The sequence below is a fragment of the Eulemur rufifrons genome, chromosome 10 (genome assembly GCF_041146395.1).
Source record: "Eulemur rufifrons isolate Redbay chromosome 10, OSU_ERuf_1, whole genome shotgun sequence".
Lineage (NCBI taxonomy): Eukaryota > Metazoa > Chordata > Mammalia > Primates > Lemuridae > Eulemur > Eulemur rufifrons.
This window is the reverse complement of record NC_090992.1, coordinates 26,578,210-26,597,036: the sequence shown is the minus strand read 5'-3', so window position 1 is coordinate 26,597,036 and position 18,827 is coordinate 26,578,210. Positions and strand designations below refer to the sequence as shown.

The 18,827-nt window shown below is 37.2% G+C and overlaps 1 protein-coding gene across 1 annotated transcript in view; it reads left to right on the top strand.

The window, feature by feature from the left end:
* The window catches only part of SGCD (sarcoglycan delta), a 345,043-nt gene that overhangs the window by 136,503 nt on the left and 189,713 nt on the right, over window positions 1-18,827 (top strand). Inside the window, exon 2 of the mRNA XM_069484321.1 lies at window positions 7,207-7,308. Coding sequence (XP_069340422.1) covers window positions 7,207-7,308 — 102 coding nt within the window. The remainder of the gene's footprint in view (window positions 1-7,206; window positions 7,309-18,827) is intronic.

The following is an 18,827-nucleotide window of genomic DNA, read 5'->3' as shown; positions in this document are numbered from 1 at the left end:
CTGTCTGATGCTGACGCAGCAGGAAAATCAGAGGAACAAGAAATAGCACTTTCCTAAAATCAACATACTAGCAATTTCCAGCCCCCATCCCACATAAGGGCCGGCAGGAAAGTCCATCTCACGCAGGATTTTGCAGATGTCATGGCGTCTTGCCCAGCACCAGTGGAGAGGCCCTGGGGGCACTGGTCATTGTCCTGGCCATGCTGAGGGAGTTGTGGTTCCACCCATGCCATCCCTTGAGGTCCAGAGTTCTGCTATCCCTCTGCCACTCCTGGATGAGAAACCCAAGAGACCGGAGTCCTGCAGCCATTTCCCTATGAGACCTTAACCCCTCCTGGGGACACCGGCATGACCATGGTCTCTAGAACTCATGGGAAGCACAGATCTAGGTGCACCCCTTAGTTAGAAAATGTCTTCTCTTCTTGCCTCCCTTCTCAGCACACCTAGTACAGTCCATTTAGTGAGATTTACCTTTTACAGAAGATAGGAAATCCCACTGCCATTAGGCTGCCTCTGCTGCCTCACTTTCAAAATCTCTAAGGCAAGTAATTACAAAGCATGGGAACCTGTTTGAGGTGGTGAAGAAGGGGGTCAGAGGCCAGCATGAGAGATATGAGGGAAGAGACAAGTTAATACTTCAATCTGTTTGTATTGCCACTCTGAAATCTCTTATTTATTCTATACTCATCTTGTAGAAAACTGTCTATTCAAAACAACCAACTAACCAATCTGGAGTAGATCAAGAATAAAGACCATATTCCATAATCCTTGTGTCAGTCCCCAGATTCTACTCACCTCTGCCCCTGCCGCTAGGCCCTGTCTCCCCTGAAAGATCTAACTGGTTGCGGGGCCGGGGGGGGGGGGTGGTGACACTCTAAATTGGACTGGGAAAATAGTGGGATTTGCTCTTGTGTTCTTGAAAACTCCTATTCTGAGTGAGTACCACGCCGGGTATGGAAGGTCGTCACTGGTGACACTGTGATGAACCGGACATTCATTCAGTCCCCTGCCCTCACTGGGAGTACAGTGGGAGCCAGGCTTCCTACTTCTGTTTCGGATGCACTTTATAGACTTCAGGACCATTCACTGGACAGCGCTCACTGTCAAGACCAGCTACCTAGCTGTCTGGCTACTAGAATGTTCCTGCTTGCTTTAAAATTAGTTTCACCATTTAAAGAAAATAAAATATTGTGTATTTTTCTAATTACTTTGGGAATGATTCTCAGTCTGCTAAATAGCTGTTTTACATCTTACTGGGAAGGAAGTTGTGCTTCAGAACTAGCCTAAAACTCCTATCTCAATGGTACCCCCATACCTTCTGTAGTTAAAGGCGAAATGATTTTAAGTAAGGCTGATCTCAAGATATTTTTATGTGTCTCCAATCCATTCTCACTGCTCCAAAGCTATAAAGGAGACTTTCTAAATGTGGGAACATATTTAGTTGATTACTCAATCTGCTTTGTATAATACTTTAGAAATAGAGGGCAATAACAAAAGGTCACACTATTTGATAGACATTTCTCACCAAATACCTTTAGGCAGACCTAGAAACAGGGAAACAGGCTAAATGATGAAGCTAATGATGCATAAGAATAGGAAGAACCTGTAAATGGAAGAAATGATAGAGATTTGACAAGTCTGGGGTGAGTTTTCTGCCACGAGAGGTGTGTATGGAAAGATTAAATAATTACTTGCAAAGGAGTTAATTGACTATTGGATTAGATGTGTGTTTCTCAAACTTTGGTCATTCCTGTGCCTCCTTTACTATTTTTCTGTGGCTTTGTACCACCTATATTATAAACTGTCTTATAGGACAGGATTTGGAGGGGTCTTCTCTTTCTGTGACTCTTCATGGCATGCCATGTAAAATGATACACACAGAAGGCTTTCCAAAAACAGCAGAAGATTCATTCTGATTATGTTTCTGGGGATGGGAGCCACTTGGGTCGTAATCAGGAGCCTCTAGATCCTGGAAAAGTGGAATGAAAATGTTCTCCCCTAAGAATAGATGGTGTTAGTCTTTAGGTTGAGGATGGTCCTGTCTAATACAGCTGAGTGCAATTACCAAATGAGCAAAAGTCAGTGACAGTAAGAAATCTAGATATTATAAGGATACTACTATTGAAGATTAGGATAGTAACCAAGAGTATATAGTCTGAACTGGAAAGACTTGGGTTCAAATTCCTGGTTCTGTCATTAACTAGCTGTGTGATTTTGAGAAAATTACTTACCAAAAAAGGTGCTCACTTGTAAAAATAAGGAAAATAATAACTATTTCACAGGGTCATTGAAAAGATGACATGAGATAATATATGTGTAGTACTTAGTAGATGATGTAAAATATACATTCTTGATAAATGTTGATTTTTAAGATAAATCACTGAGGAAAGATTTATTTTTTGTTACTTAAGTTTTTATTGCAATTAGTGCTTATAGAAAATTGTAAAAAATTAGAAAGTACAGGTAAGCAAAAAGGGGAAAACAGAAAGCACTCATAACCCAGACATGAAAAGATACTAAATATTAACATTTGAATATATCTCCCCCTAGAATTTTGCCCCTATAAAATTTCCATTAGAATTTTTTCTGTTATATCCACATGATTATATGCATTATCAATGTTTAATATAATTATTTAAAAATGGGCTTATTTTTCATATTTCTTTAACTGATTATTTCCCTCAATGATGCATCATGAATATTTACCTATGCTCTTAAATATTCCTGTACAAGAGCTACGTAGTATTCCATTATATTATAATAGATTCAATTATCTTTCAACGTGTAACTTTCAGATAGTTTCTAGGTTTTTATTTTTTCTGTTATCACTGGCATAGTAATGAACTCTATAGCTAAATACTTTCACAGTTGTGTGATTATTTCCTTGTGATAAAATACAAGCAGTAACATGGTAGTTCTTAGTAATGATAGAGAAAATGAGATAATGAATGAGAAGCACATAGTAATCAGTGCATGGTAATCCATAAATCAATCAATCAATAAAGGGTAGGGGGTATATGTATGTAATGTAAGGGGAGACTATAATTGGAATCAGCTTGCTGAATACCCCAAATATAATCTTTTATTTAAGAATATTTAAAAGTTCTTGGTTTTTTTTTGTAAAAACACATCATGCCAAAAATATAAATGAATAAATAAAAAACAAAAGAGTTTAGTCAGTTTATAGATGTCAGGTTTCATGTGTGTTTCTGTGAAAAAGTCTGCCTCTCTGGCTAGCAGAAATGATGAAGAATAACCCAACATGAGCACTAATCTATATGTCTATTTTGAGAGGGTTGGAGGTACCTTCGGATATTTGCTTTTGCTTCTTTCCCTTTGTTGCGTGTTCTACCTGCTGCTGGTGAGACAGGGACACGTCTTCTAGCCTCCTGCCTCTCCTGCTGGGTTCGAATGCCCAGTTTGGGGCCCTCTTGGCAGAGCTGTCCCCGCACGTGCCAGAAACAGAAATATACAGATGGCATGCCATCCATGAAGGAACAATATTGACCTGCAGATCTGTTCTGACCCACAGGCGGAAGTGCTTTTATGAAGAAGGGGTGGGAGAAAGTGCCCACTGCCCACTTGGTCATTCAACCCCCTGTGTGGAATCTGTACTGAATGTATTGAGGAATGTGGCACAGTGGCAGTGCCACAGGGGAGAAGCTGCAGGAGTCTGAGACGACATAGATGACATAGTAACATAGGTCGGGTGGAGACTGTAGCAAACTAGACACCATATATTGTGTCCAAGCAGGGTGGCTGCTGACCTCGGTGGACAGTGGCCATGTGAGACGGCAGTCCCAGAATTGCCAGGGGTTCTAGTTCTCAGGACGAGCTAGAAACCTATTTTGTTTTTTTAATTCAGATACCTCAATTTTCAAATGGTATTGGGAAATCGATGAACACATTAAAAACACATGTATGCATAGTGTGTGTGTATACGTACAACCACACACACACATTGCTTGGGGGGAGGAAACCTGATAGAAGGACAAAGACAGAGCTAGACTTCTTTGAATGTTTTTTGTTCTGTAGATTTGACTTTCGTACCACATAAATAGTTTGCAGATCTATAAAACAAAATTGGACTTTGAAAAAGTAGTCATGAAAAATTAAGAGAAAAAAAAAATGAAACAATTAAACCTCACTGGGTGTCAGGCTGGTGGCCTAACCACACAGGAAGGAATTGTTTCAAGTGACTTTGAAACTGAGCAGTTTGACTGTACTTTCCTAGTGGGATAAGCTTTAAGGATTTTAAAAATTGACAAGTTTTAAGTTGTTTTTATTAAAATAATGTTAGTATGGTGGTGCCATTGGTATTCTGAACTGTTATGTGTGTGTTGTGGGTTAAATCAAATAAGCAACCATGGCAGTGTTATTAAAAACAGCAATTTTGAAAGAAAGGTAATAACACTGTAAAATCCATGAGGTCAAATGGAAGTCTTGAAGTCCTGAATTTGAATTAAAGTTTCGTGTAGAATCAGGGTGTATTTTAGTGACACAAAGCTTACCTTCTTGCTCTGTACACAGACACAGAGGCTAATCCAGTAGCAATGAGCACCCAACGCTCCCAGCTTGTGGTCTCTAAACACCAGTTTCCACTAAGATAAACCAGGGCTTCTTACTAGAAATTACTGATTCCAGGCCTGGCGCAAAACTATATAAGATAATACTGGAGTATCTTCTGCTAGAAGCAAGAGGACCATCAAAGATCACCAGGCCATATTAAAAGGACTCAGGAGTCAACACGAAGAGACTTTTCTGACCAGAGGTAGGATGGTTAGATCATAGAAATAATAACTGTGCTAGAACGAAACAAATCAAAATGTTCACAGTGATATTTTAAAAATAAAAACCTTTATTGGTTTGGGAGATATTAGGTAACCAATTCACTATTTTGAAAATCAGTAAATAAATAAAGGAGGAAAAATCAAGCTCTGTCAAGTTCCTCTACAAACTGTAATTTAGGGTGAGTAAATGTTTGCTGAGATGCAGTTTCTCTTGATAAAATATTCCAGCTAATAAATTAAGAAGAAATAATAGAATTAGGATATAACTGGTTTGAAACCTCTAGTGAAATCCCCTAGGTAAAGGTCACCAATGGCTGAAAACATCATGGCAAAAAATGTTATGTGCCTCCTGATGGAAGAATATCCCGTGTGTAGTAAGCAGAAAAACACTGCCCCCCGCCCCCAGATATCCACGTCCTAATCTCAAATCTCGTGAATATGTTACATTACATTAGGGAAATTAAGATTGCAGATAAAATTACAGTTGCTGATCTGGTGATTTTTAAAATGGGGAGAGTATTCTGGATTATCCAGATGTGCCCAATGAAATCACAAGTCTTTAGAAATGGGAGAGGGACACAGAAGATTCAGTGTCAGAGTAACTGAATGTGAGAAAAACTCAGTCAGCCATTGCTGACTTTGAAGATGGAAGTGGGTCATGAGCCCAGGAATGTGGGCAACTCAGAGCCTAGACAGAACCATGAAATGGATTGCCCCTTAGAGACTCCAGAAAGGAACACAGCCTTTCAGATACCTTGATTTTGGCCCATTGAGTCTTGGGTTAGACTTCTGACACACAGAACTGTAAGATAAGAAATTTGTGTTATTTAATTTATTTTTTTTATTTCAGACTATTATGGAGGTACAAACATTTTGGTTACATAAGTTGCTTTTGTACCATTTGAGTCAAAGTTATAAGTGTGCCCATCCCTCAGATAGTGTGCACTGTACCCATTAGGTGTGAATTTACCCATCCCCTCCTCCCCCTCCTACCTGCTTGATTTCCAATGAATGTTATTTCCATATTAATTTGTGTCATTTTAAGCACCATTAGTTGTTACTGTAACCATAGAAAATTAATACACCCCGTTGCCTAGGATATATTCTTTCTAGAAAACAGCCGGAATCTGATCAAGCTACTTGATATAACTACCAATTTATAGAAAATACAGCAGACACAGGAACACATTATGTGAAATTATGGAAATGTTCAGAAAAATCTAAACTCTCAGAAATTCTATTAAAAATGACAATTATCCAATAGAGTGTATGTATATGTATATGAGAGAAACTGACTAACTTCGTAGATTTTAGGGAATGACCTAGTATTTTATGTAACAACCAGTTGCTATAGGGAACTTAATTCAAATAAGGAAATTATAAAGAAAGAAAATATACATTAGTGAAATTTGAACACTGATACTGGGCATTTGATATTAAGGAATGATTTTTATTTTAGGGTGTGTGGGGGTGGTAATGGGATTATGGTTATATTTAAACAAAGGAGAGGAGTGGAGGTGGGTGTAATAGATAACAATAGCAAGTTAGGCATGGTGGCTCATGCCTATAATCCCAGCACTTTGGGAGGCCAAGGTAGGAGGATCTCTTGAGGCCAGGAGTTCAAGACCAGCCTGAGCAACATAGCGATACCCTGTCTCTACAAAAAGTAGAAAAATTAGTCTGCCATGGTAGCGCTCACCTGTACTCCCAGCTACTCAGGAGGCTGAGGCAGGAAGATCGCTTGAGCCCAGGACTTTGAGGTTGCTGTGTGCTGTGATGATGCCACTGCACTCTAGCCTAGTCAACAGAGCGAGACCATGTCTTAAAAAAATAATAATAGCCATAAAATGATAATTGTTAAAGATGAGTGATAGATACCTAGGTGTTTGATATTTATTTTTTCTACTTTTATATATATTATTTCCATAATAAAATATTAACAAAAATGTTAGTAACTAATTTGACTTCTTAAATGTTTTGTGATTCAAACAAGCCAGGTCCAACAGCTGGATTTGGCCTACAGGCTGCCAGTATGAAATTTCTGCATAGAGTTTTGGAAACAGGATCATTCATTTTGACCTGGAGAATCATCATTTTCTCTCTTCCCACTCACTTGGTGCCTCCCTTCTTTCGCTGCTGCCTAGCAAAAAACAGCCCCTGCACCTGTGCACATGAATGACTAGGGGACACTACAGACTGCTCGACACAGAAATTTCTCAGAATAAGCAAACAAAAAGGGTGATATGCATAATTGCATTGAACGATGCCACCTAGTATTTTATGTGTTTGTACTCCCTCTCATCCCATACCCTCAAAAAAAAAAAAAAAAATCGGCAAAAATTCTATTTCAATTTTGACAACCCTTGGGTATTTGGAAATTTTGGCTAATCCTGTTGTCTCTGTGTTTCTATTTCAGGATGGAATGGGAAACTTGAGGATCACAGAAAAAGGTCTCAGACTAGAAGGAGACTCAGAATTCTTACAACCTCTCTACGCCAAAGAAATCCGGTCCCGACCAGTAAGTTGCTGCTGAGAGAAGGAATTACTGTTCCTCTGGAATCTAAATCTGGGGAAAATGACCTTACCATCAGCTAAGTATAGAGGATTCGGGTGGGGAATGATACTGGTAGTGAGATAAATTTTCATTCATACCTGAATCTTTGAATATAATCACAGCAGTGATGCTGTAAGCAAGTGAGATGACCTCTGAGCCTTGTTTCATTCTTGCATAAAATAGAGGGCAAAAACCCCTTCTAACCAACTTTATAGAGTATGCTGCAAATAAGGCAAGATGATAAGTGTAGAAAAGCCATGAATAGTATGTAAATGCAAGACAATATTGCCATTGTTTTTAATCATCAAGTGCTTCAAAGCCATCTCTGGAAGCACAAAGCTGAAGAACTAGAATTTTGTTTTTCATTAAGTCTTTGGACTGTGTAGCTAGTGATGGTTAGAATCAATTCAGTATCAACAAGTACATTCTGAAATGGTTTTTAAGTAATCTCTACAGAGTGTGTGCCCTCCTCCAGGCACATTGCTTCTTTGCATGCATTATCATCACTTAATGTCATGATAATAAGTAATGGATTGGTCCACTGGGGTGGGGACAATTTTTGCCTCTATTTTATAGATTAAAGAATTGAGGCTTGGAGAAGTAACATTTCCAAAGCCGTACACTTTTTAAGTAATGGGGCAAGGATATCAGGCTTTCTGTCTTAACCACTATCTCCTATCTAAGCTTTTTCTTTCTTTCTTTTCTTTTTTATCATGGTGGAAGTGATTCCTACCTTGTAGGTATGTAGGAATATCTACATAGTATTAATCAGTATTATCAAAATCAATTTTTGTTTTTTGGTGTTTTTTGTTTGTTTTTTTGTGGGTTGGTTGGTTGGTTTCTTCAGTTTTCATTTTTGTTTTTTAGTGGGGTGGTCGAATTTGCTGGTTGAAAGGGTTTATTAATGCACTTTCTCTGCCTGGGATTGGTCCACGTGAAAGTAAGGAACAACATGAAAGTTCATTTGCGTTGTGTGCAGTGATGAGCATAATTAATGAAATTCAGCAGCTGGGGGCAGTGGTTAATTTTATCTGAATGCTATCTCAGTCCTGAATTGTGTTAACCTGAGTACAACAGCTAAATTGCCAATAAGTTTACTTTTTTGTGTGTCTAGTGAAAAGAGCGGGAGCCAGGATGTTAAAATCATCAAAAATAGCAAGTCAGTTCAGCCACACAATGATTGTTTATAAAATGTAACTAGAATCTATGACACTTTGGCTTGGATACTTAAGTGCCAAGAGTATTGTAAACATATTCACTTTCACTGGGGAACCTGTACCCTAGGAGGAGTAATGAGATGGCCCTGTAAAAAGGAGGTTCAGGTGAATATAGGGTCAATCTCAAGCATTTGAGAAATACCTATTATATGCATTGTTCTTGATCTATATCTAGTTAGTTATCCCAACCTGGCAAGTTGGTTAGTTAAGTCATCGGCTTGTTTTTAGTTGTCCTTTAGATTAACAATCTTATCTATATTAAACTTGTTTGACTCACTAGTTCAGTTTGGTCATAACCCTCTAATGGTGTGGGCATCCTTTTTTTAAGAAGAGCCAGAGAGTGAATAGCCTTTTTTTTTTTTTTATTTTAACAACTCTTTAACGATGTAAAAACCATTCTTACTTCAGAGGCCATAGAAAAATAGGGCACAGGCTGTAGTTTGCCAACCCCTCTATTCTATATTAGTGATATAGATTACATATCACATATTCCATACATATATGAATGTTCTGATTAGTTTGGGTGTGGTACAGGGAGTATATTTTAAGGTCATGGGTAGAATAGTTGACATAGATTAAGTAAAACATCCTGAAATAAGTTTCACTGGTGTAGAATTAGAGTTGTATAAAGGAATTGAGAAATGTGTTTTGGAAGGCCTGAAACAGGGCACCTGATAGATCTCTTGAGTTCTTATTTAGGAATTGGAACTTGTAGCAAACATGCCAGCCAGCCTGTCTGAAAATTGACAGTTGGCTGATTCCAACTCAGAGATACACTTGATTGTAAGCTTAAAAAGTAGTGATAATTAAAAAAAAAAAAAAAGCTTGCTTTAACATTGAAAAAATCTGAGTTAAACTCAGTGCTTTTAAATCAGTTTAAAGAAAATTCTGTTCAAATTCATTATTTACCATTGTTCTTAATAAAGTTTTTCTTTCAAAAAAAGTAAATAAATTAAGCTTTATAGCCTTGTATGTTTCTGATAACAAAATAAGTATTTTCCTAACTGAAAGAAAAAAGACAGGAATGTGCATACTTAATAAAATCCATCAGTAAATTGTATGAGCTCTCGCTGAAACCTGTGCCCAAATCCATCCAGTCTTCCCCATCACACACCACACCCCAATCAGCCACCATCCTTTCTCATTTGCAATAACTCACCGTCTGCTGCCTTTCACTCTTAGCCTCTTTATCCAAATTGTAGCCAAAGTCATCTTCAAAATGTCAGGTCACTCCGCCTCTTTGCAAAGGATTCTCCATTGACTTCGCATTGCATCTGGGATATAATCTGAAGTCCTCACTAAGGCCTATAAAATTTTCTGCCAGATGTTTTCATGGAGAGGTCTTTCTGATCATACTGGTTATTAGCTCCGATGTCACCTTTTTAGAAAGGCCTTCACCCAACCAATCCATTCAGTACAACAGGCATATATAAACAGTACGCTGTTTGTTTTTCCCTGTATAACTGTCATTATTTCATATTCTTGTTTCTGTAAGAATATGTATTTGGAAGAGCAGCAGATTGTATGGGTTTTCCCTGCTGTATGCCCCAGCCCTCCTGCCGTGCCCAGCACACAGTATGTGCTCAGTAGAGGCTTGTGAGATTGAATCAATGAATCGCTGAAAATGAAAATGTCCCTTAAATCTGTCCTGCAGAGGCAAGTACTGTTAACACTTTAGTATTTTTTCAGAAACTTTCTACAAGTATGTATTTTTTTTAACAAAACCATACTTTGCATATTATTCTGCAACTTTGTTCCCCTCCAAATAATATATGGCCATGTGCCACATAATGCTGTTCTGGTCAACAACTGACTGCATATGTGACTGTGGTCTCATAAAGTTATTGTATTTTTATTGTGCCTGTTCTATGTTTAGATCCACACATACTTGCCATTGTGTTACAGTTGTCTAGAGTATTCGGTACAAAAGCATGACGTACAGGTTTATAGCCTAGGAGCAATAGACTATACCACGTAACCTAAGTATATGGTAGGTTATACCTTAGGTTTGTGTAAGTACACTTTATGATGTTTACACAATGATAAATCTGCCTAACAATGCATTTCTCAGAACATATTCCTGTCAACAAGCGACGGATGATATATTATTAATTTTCTGTGTCTAATATTTAAAATTTTAAGAGCTTTTATGAGGTATAATTGACATAAACTAGACACTTAAAGTGTACAATGTGATAAGTTCTGAAATATGTCTATATGTCTATACATCACCACAATTGAGATAAGGAATGTGTCCACCAACCCTAAGAGTTTCTCCCTGCCTCGTTTTAATCCCTCCACCCTACTGTCTCTACTGTTCCCCAGAAAACCATTGATCTGCTTTCTCTCCCATAAACTTTGTATCAGTGGAATAATACCATAAGTGTAACTAAATACTTTTAATCATAAAATTTTAATTTATAAAGATTTTTTAAAAAACATCTATCTAATGCCCAATTGAAGAATAAGATTCCTTTTGCCTGCAATGGGGTTTATTGCCTTGATTTGCCGAGGAGAGATATTAGAAGTGGTTCAGTGCATGGGCCTTTAATATTTCCCTTTTGAATGACATCAGCACAAAGAAGGAAGTAGAGAATAACACATCAGGCGTTGCAACAAAGGTGAAATGAGTCTTTCTTTGAATTATCACAAATACTGAAAACAAGTATGTTGACACAAAAAGATGAAAGAATAAGATTTAGAAGACGGTGATTTAGTCTACAGGGTTCTCCTCCTCTCAAGCACAGGGGTTGTGGCCAGTTGAACAAAACTGAGATTCTGGTAGCAAAGAAGGCGGGAGGAATGACTGTTGGGCAGGCAACCAATAGGATCTACCGTATTTACTAAATCATAGTCTCGTGTGAATGCTCACATGAACCCTCCATGTGCTTTTTGTCACCTTTCTGTTCCCCACTCTGTCATCTTCAGCTTATCGGTTATTTTCTGATGTACCTGACCATTGCTTGTAGACCACTTCTGGAAGACTCTCCTCTGTGCAATTAACTACAGTATCACTTCTCTGTAGATCACAGCTGCTGCCACTGTTTCATGGGGCATTTCCTCCTGCTTTTCCTATTGAGAAAAGATCAGTGTCCAGTTGAACAAGATTAGTCAGCTACTCAAAGTAAAGATAACTAATGAAGCAACACTTCACTTCATTTTGGTATTTTGTTTCACTGATCTAAGAGCAATTGAGATTGGTTAAGTAATCTACACAGCATTCAATACTGTATCTGATTTCGCTATTGAAGGTTGCAACCCTGGTAAAGGCACTGCAAATTGATCAGTGTGATAGCAATCACTTAGGAAGATAAATTAATGAGAAATGTTCATCTTTGTAAAGATTTCCATCTGGGAATTGATTGAAAACTCCAGGAACTCCTAGCTTTCATCCACATGTAAATATAGCTTCTAAGTAGTAAAGTATCACGTCACTCAGATTGAGAAGGATATATACTAAATTAAGTATCCACCATGACAGCCTGTCTTAGAAATACCACTTGAATGCATTAGCACAGAAGTTTATAAAATCAAGGAGTTTACTGCTATAAAACTCTATATTTGAATCCCTATTTCAATGTGATTGGACATCTTTTTAATTGCTAAATACAACTGTAAATTTTTGTCAGGAGTTACTCGTAGATATATTGAATGAGTGAGTACTAAAGAGATCTTTACTCGAAAAATATTACTTGAACAAAAGTGGCAGATCCCTATTTCTTTAAAGAGGCTTATTACCTTTTGTCTCATGATGCTGGAATTAGATGTTGCTTTTGCATAACTTAACATGAAATGGCAAAGGAGGAGAAACTAGCATTTACTGAGCACCTACTATGTTCCACACCTACAGCAACAAGAAAGTTGCATGATGAATTTATCTTCATGCCCACCTCAAACTACACTTGAGGATGGGTATAGAGGTCCTAGCCCATTGCTGTCTTGAATATAGAAGTTCAGGAGAGGAGAGAGTAGAAGCAAAATTTGGAGGCAAGATCAAATAAAATTAACTTGTATTAGAAGAATAAAGTGAAAAATTATTGTATACATTTTGAGAGTTTTTATATGTCTTTTAAATATTTTACCCTATTAAATACTTGCCTATTTTAAAACATTCTCACCCACCAAAATCGGTACATAGAATTGTGAAATCATATGTAAATGAGGTTCTTAGAAGTTGCTTATACCAAGGGGCAGTATAACACCATGATTAAGCGCATATGCTCTATTGGACTTGGGTAGCAGCCAGTAGTACCATTTGGTCTTTGAACAATGTATTAACCTTTGCAAACACTTGTTTTCTTGCCAGTACAACTGAGACAATATTAATACCTATATCATATGTGGTTGACAATAAGATGTTGTTAATTGCTAATATAGAACTTGACATGAAGTGAGTGTCTAGAAATGGTACCTCCTGCTCTCACCTGCTTCTGATGAAAATGATGGCAATAATAGTTTTCACTGCCTTCATCATCACCTAGTCCAGATCTCATTGGATATTTGAACTTCCTCTGAACCAAATTATCTTTCATCTTCTCTGTGAATATCTTCTTAATGACAAATTCACTGCTGTAAAAGGAAACCAGTTTCATATTCAATAGCTTGTCATTTAAAATTTTTCTTTCACTGCGTTACATTCTTCCAAAGTTTAACTCACTTTTCTCTCATTCTTATCCTTAAAATTTTTTTGCTAGGTCTGACATCCTCAGCACAATCTTTCCTAAAAAATAGCTTAATAGTTCAATATATGTAAAGTACCTTAAAAATGTATATATAGTTTGATTCAGTAATGATGTTTTCACTCATTTTATAACATAGCAAAAGCAAAATAAAATATTTAAAGATCAAAACACATACTAGTGCTTTACAAAAGCCTGGGTGAGTATTGGTTCACATGAAAGTCTGAATTTCACATCTAAAATGGGTATTTTTTATCCCATTGAGGGTATCTAGGTTTGTCAATATTTATGAAAGTAGAGAAACATCTGTATACTCTTTGAAACTCTGGTCATCCTCACGATAAATTTTACTTTGGGTTCTGTCATCTCTTTGTTTTACAGAAGAATGAGGGGTTTTGTTTTTTTTTTAATCCATTGTGATTTTAGTGTGATGTCAGCTGAGATTTAAATTACCAAGACACACCTTGGCCGAAAGTTGAAAGCCCTAAGAATTTAATTAGACTAGACACTTCATTTAATTGTTGGGGCACTAAGGCCCAGAGAGGAAGTGGGACTTTACCAAATTAGATCAGGCTAAAGTCAGAACTGAAATCCAGGATTGCAGTATTCTTCCATGTTACCACGCTCTTTAAGTGGTGAAAAATTGTCTCATTCGGTGTAAGTTGAGTTACACATGCTGATTTCTTGCATGAGGAATAACTACTGACTGGAAGGCATATTGAGTCCCTGGGGCGGATTCAAAATCACTGAAAAAAGTAAACTGGACACGACGGTGGATAATGCAACACCACCAGGCGTGATTATGCATGATCTAATCAGCGTGATGATTTTCTCTACTTAATAAATTTCTTGTAAGGGTTAAGTAATTTAAGTGACCCACCTTATAAACTATCAAGTGACCTATTGAAACGAAGGCTTATGACAGAAGTTAGGTAATGAATCCAGTTCACAGACATACTTTATTTGCCTCACACGGTATTCTTTTAATATGCATGTGTTTCTAATATTTAAAAATATATACATTTTTGGATTCTCATGAAAGAACAGAAAATCTGGCAGAGGGGTTTGCTATTAAGGGCTTCAGCACAGTAGTAGTTCCTTTATATGGGACATTTGTTCTTCAGTTTGTCACAGTCTCCACCAGTCATTATTGTCTCACACCCAATTGGTTAACTCTATTATATTAAGGACCTCTGCAATCCCTTGCAGATGTGGCCTTTGGTTTATGGAATTGTGAGTGTATAATAAGTCCTCAAAATTGTCCATAGGTTCTTGGAAACTGTGACTTTAAGAAAAATGACATATACCAAAGCCATTTTTTTGTCATCAGTGTTATAACAAAATGTATTGAACAAAATTATTTTATTCAAGCACCTGTTGTATGTTATTTTGCTTAACGCTGCAGTTTCCAAGAACCTATTAAAGACATTAAGTGAGGACTTACTGTGTATATCTCCTCATGCAGAAGTCAAGAATTTATATTGGTTTCTGGCCAGGCGGGATGGCTCACGCCTGTAATCCTAGCACTCTGGGAGGCCGAGGCTGGCAGATTGTTTGAGCTCAGGAGTTCTACACCAGCCTGAGCAAGAGCAAGACCTCGTCTCTACTAAAAATAGAAAGAAATTAGCTGGACAACTAAAAATATATATAGAAAAATTAGCGGGGCACGGTGGCTCATGCCTGTAGTCCCAGCTACTCGGGAGGCAGAGGCAGGAGTATTGCTTGAGCCCAGGAGTTTGAGGTTTCTGTGAGCTAAGCTGATGCCACAGCACTGTAGCCCGGGCAACACAGTAAGACTCTGTCTCAAAAAAAAAAAAAAAAAAAAAAAAAAAAATTTATATTGGTTTCATAAGATTCACATTCACTCCTAATTCATTGTTCTTCACTTCTTGTTTCTCTGTCTTGTGCCCCAATTTCTCCTAGTGGTCTGACTCCTATGGATTTTCCCTCTAAACTTTATTGAGGTATAATTGACAAGTAAAAAATGTGTATATTTAAAGTATACAACCTTAGCGATGTTTTAATATTCATTGTGAAATGACTGCCACAATCAAGCTAATTAACATATCTGTCACATCACATAATCACCTTATTTAAAGTGTGTAGTGAGAATACCTAAGGTCTTCTTTCTTAGAAAATTTCAAGTATATAATACATGATTACTAACTATAGCCAACATATTGTATATTAGGTCTCCAGAACTGATTCATATTATAACTGAAAGTTTATACTATTTGACTAACATCTCACATTCCAACTACCCAATCCCTGGTAACAATCTTTACTCACTGTTTTTATGAATTTGACTTTTTTAGATTCTGCATAAAAGTGAGATTATACAGTAGTTGTCTTTCTGGTTTTGGCTTATTTCACTTAGCTCAGTATCCTCCGGGGTCATTCGTGATGCTAAAAATAACAGGATTTCCTTCTTTTTTAAGGCTGAATAGTATTCCATTGTGTATATTTATGCCACATTTTCTTTATTCATTTGTCTGTCAGTGGACACTTAGGTTGATTCGCATCTTGGCTATTATGAATATTGTTGCAATGAATATGGGCATGCAGGTATCTGTTTGAGATGGTGATTTTATTTCCACTGGATATATGCCCGGAAGTGGGATTGCTGAATCACATGGTAGTTCTAATTTTTTTTAGAAAATTTCAGATAGTTTTCCATAATGGCTGTACCAATTTATGTTCCCACAAACAATACATAATGGTTCCCTTTTCTCTACATCCTTGCCAGTACTTTCTATCTTTCACCTTTTTGATGATAGCCACCCTTATGTGTGAAACGATACCTCACTGTGGTTTTAATTTGCACTTCCCTGATGAATAGTGATGTTGAGTACTTTTTCATATACCTGTTGGACATTTGTATGTCTTCGTTGGAAAAATGTCTATTGAGGTCCTTTGCCCATTTTTAATTGAGTTATTTGGTAGGCTTTCTGTTTTTTGTTTGTTTGTTTGTTTGTTTGCTATTGAGTTATGAGTTCCTTATATATTTTAGATATTAACTCCTTATCAGATATATCATTTGCAAATATTTTCTCCAATTCCATAGGTTGGCTTTTCACTTTGTTGATTGTTTCTTTTACTGTTAAGAAACTTTTTAGTTTGATGTAGTCCTACCTGTTTGCTGTTCATGTTGCTTTTGTTGCCTATGATTTTGGTCGTATACAGAAAAATCATTGCCAAAACCAATGTCATAGAGCTTTCCCCCTGTGTTTTCTTCTAGTAGTTTTACTGTTTCAGTTCTTATTTTTAAGTCTTTAATCCATTTTGAGTTGATTTTTGTGTATGGTATAAGATAAAGATCCAGTTTCATTTTTTACATGTGAATATCCAGTTTTCCCAGGACGATATATTGAAGAGATTATCTTTTCCCCATCATGTATTCTGGGCACCTTTGTTAAAGATGAGTTGACTGTATGTGTGAGTTGATTTCTGGAGTTTCTATTCTGTTCCATTGGTCTATATATCTGTTTCTATGACAGTACCGTATCATTTTGATTCTTATAGCTTTGTGATATAATCTGAAATCAGAAAATGTGATGCCTCCAGCTTTGTTCTTCTTGCTTTTGAAATTATATGCAAGCTCAGTAGCAGGGAATAGTGGTCTTTGAACTTATGGAGGCTGAGACAATGACCCACCATAGCCATTGCCCACCCTGAGTCTCTTAGAACATGCCTCCTTTTTGTATTTATTCCTCTAACCACTCACGAGCTCATGCTGGGAAAGAAGGCAGACAGAGACCCCAAAGTATGAAAATTTGGATTCTGCATGCTGTGTAAGAGGCAACAAATGCAGAAGTGACATGGAATGGCAGGCATGCACACATTTTTCTGAAGAGGCTATGACAATTTAGTTGCAATGAGCACAGCCACGTCTCTGGTTAGTTTAGAAACCAAACGAAGACTGCAGTGCCTTCTCCTCAGTAAGCAAAACGGCTTCAACTCCCAACTGAACATATTGCGCAAAAAACAGTATTTTCCATACTACTTGCATGGAACCATGAGCATCTTGCTGTCTTTAATTAAGAAGTTAACTGGACCATGAAGTATTGCCTGAGCAAATAAAAGTGATTTGTACTAAGTCAGAGGGGTGCATTAGGCATCTTTGCATTTCTTTGCTCACACATAAATTATGTATATTATTAAAAATTGGAAGGGTCATCTATAAGCCCATCTGTACTGCAAAGCCAATTGCCATTTCCCAAATGTATGTATCTGTTTACATTTTGTAATTTATTATAGACAATAGTGTGAGCCAGCTGCTTAGGTTTTTTTTTTTTAAACAGACACACAAACTTTGTATAGATCAATGCTTAATACCTTTGTCAGTTTGTTTATCCTGGAAAACAGAGATAGTTATTCAAAGACTTTTGTTTGCCATAGAATTAAAATGGCTATGGGGCTTTGTTTTTCCTTCCTTTAATTTGGGAGAAATTGACTGCACATGCTTTTCTTAAATGAAGCATATGTTGGCTGGAAATACAAAAGTTACTAAAGGCTTTGGTTAGATCTCAGTTACAACTATGTCAGCTAGAGTACTGGTAGAAGAAGTGGGTCCAAACTTTATATAAAGTTGAGAATGTCTAGTTGTACGGTTTGAGGGCTATTGGGCAGGTAGGCTTCCTCACAGTCTTCCTTTTTTCCTATTATGGTACATGAAGCTCCATCATGAGAATCCCATTTAATTGAAGACTTCTGGATCTATCATAAATTTCTATTCATACCAAACTCCTACTGTAAACACTCCTCTCCCACATGCGCACACACATATTTCTACAAAAGATTGGAAATAACTAATGAGAAATATATCAGTAACATAGTAACCAAAATGTAATGTGTTAAGATCAGGAAAAAGTATGAATTAGAAAAGAGGCAAAGATGGGAGCAAGTTAATAGAATATAGGGGAAAGGCCAGAATGTCCCATGTGGTTGCTGTTGCTAAACGTGGAGTTTGGTTATGAATTTTCCAAAAAGAGAGGCACCGCATTAGGTGAAACCTTCTATCTGTACTCTCTAGAGATTTGATTAAAATGTCCTGGATGGGGAGGGGAGTTAGGGCTGATAGTCTAGTGTTACAGAAAGTGCACTAGATTCAAAGTTAGGCTATCTGGGTTCTCCCCTCATTGTCCTCTTAATCAGTAGTGAGCCCTTGAGCTCGTTATTTCTCTTCATGTCTCAGTTCCTTTATCTGTGAACTAAAGATGTTGGACATGATCACTGGTTTTCTATAACCTTTTCTTAAGTCATGGAATCTTTTTCAAGCCAAATTTTACTTGGAACCATGAAATCTAAACCAGATGGAAGCTTAGCTGTTGTGATCGGTTAGGGAATTTCTGCCTCCTATTCTCATTTATCTTTTTCCTGATCTTAATCCTTGCAGCCTGTTATGATACCCAGTTAGCCTCCCTGTTACTAGCCACATGGTGCTGAGGCTTTAGCTTGGAGTTCAGGAGACCACAGTTTGAGAACTACCAGACTGGATCAAAACCTGGCTTCATTTTATCCAGGTCTCTGCTCAAATGGCATTTTTTTCATGAAGACCTTCCCTGACTACCCTATCTAAAATATATTG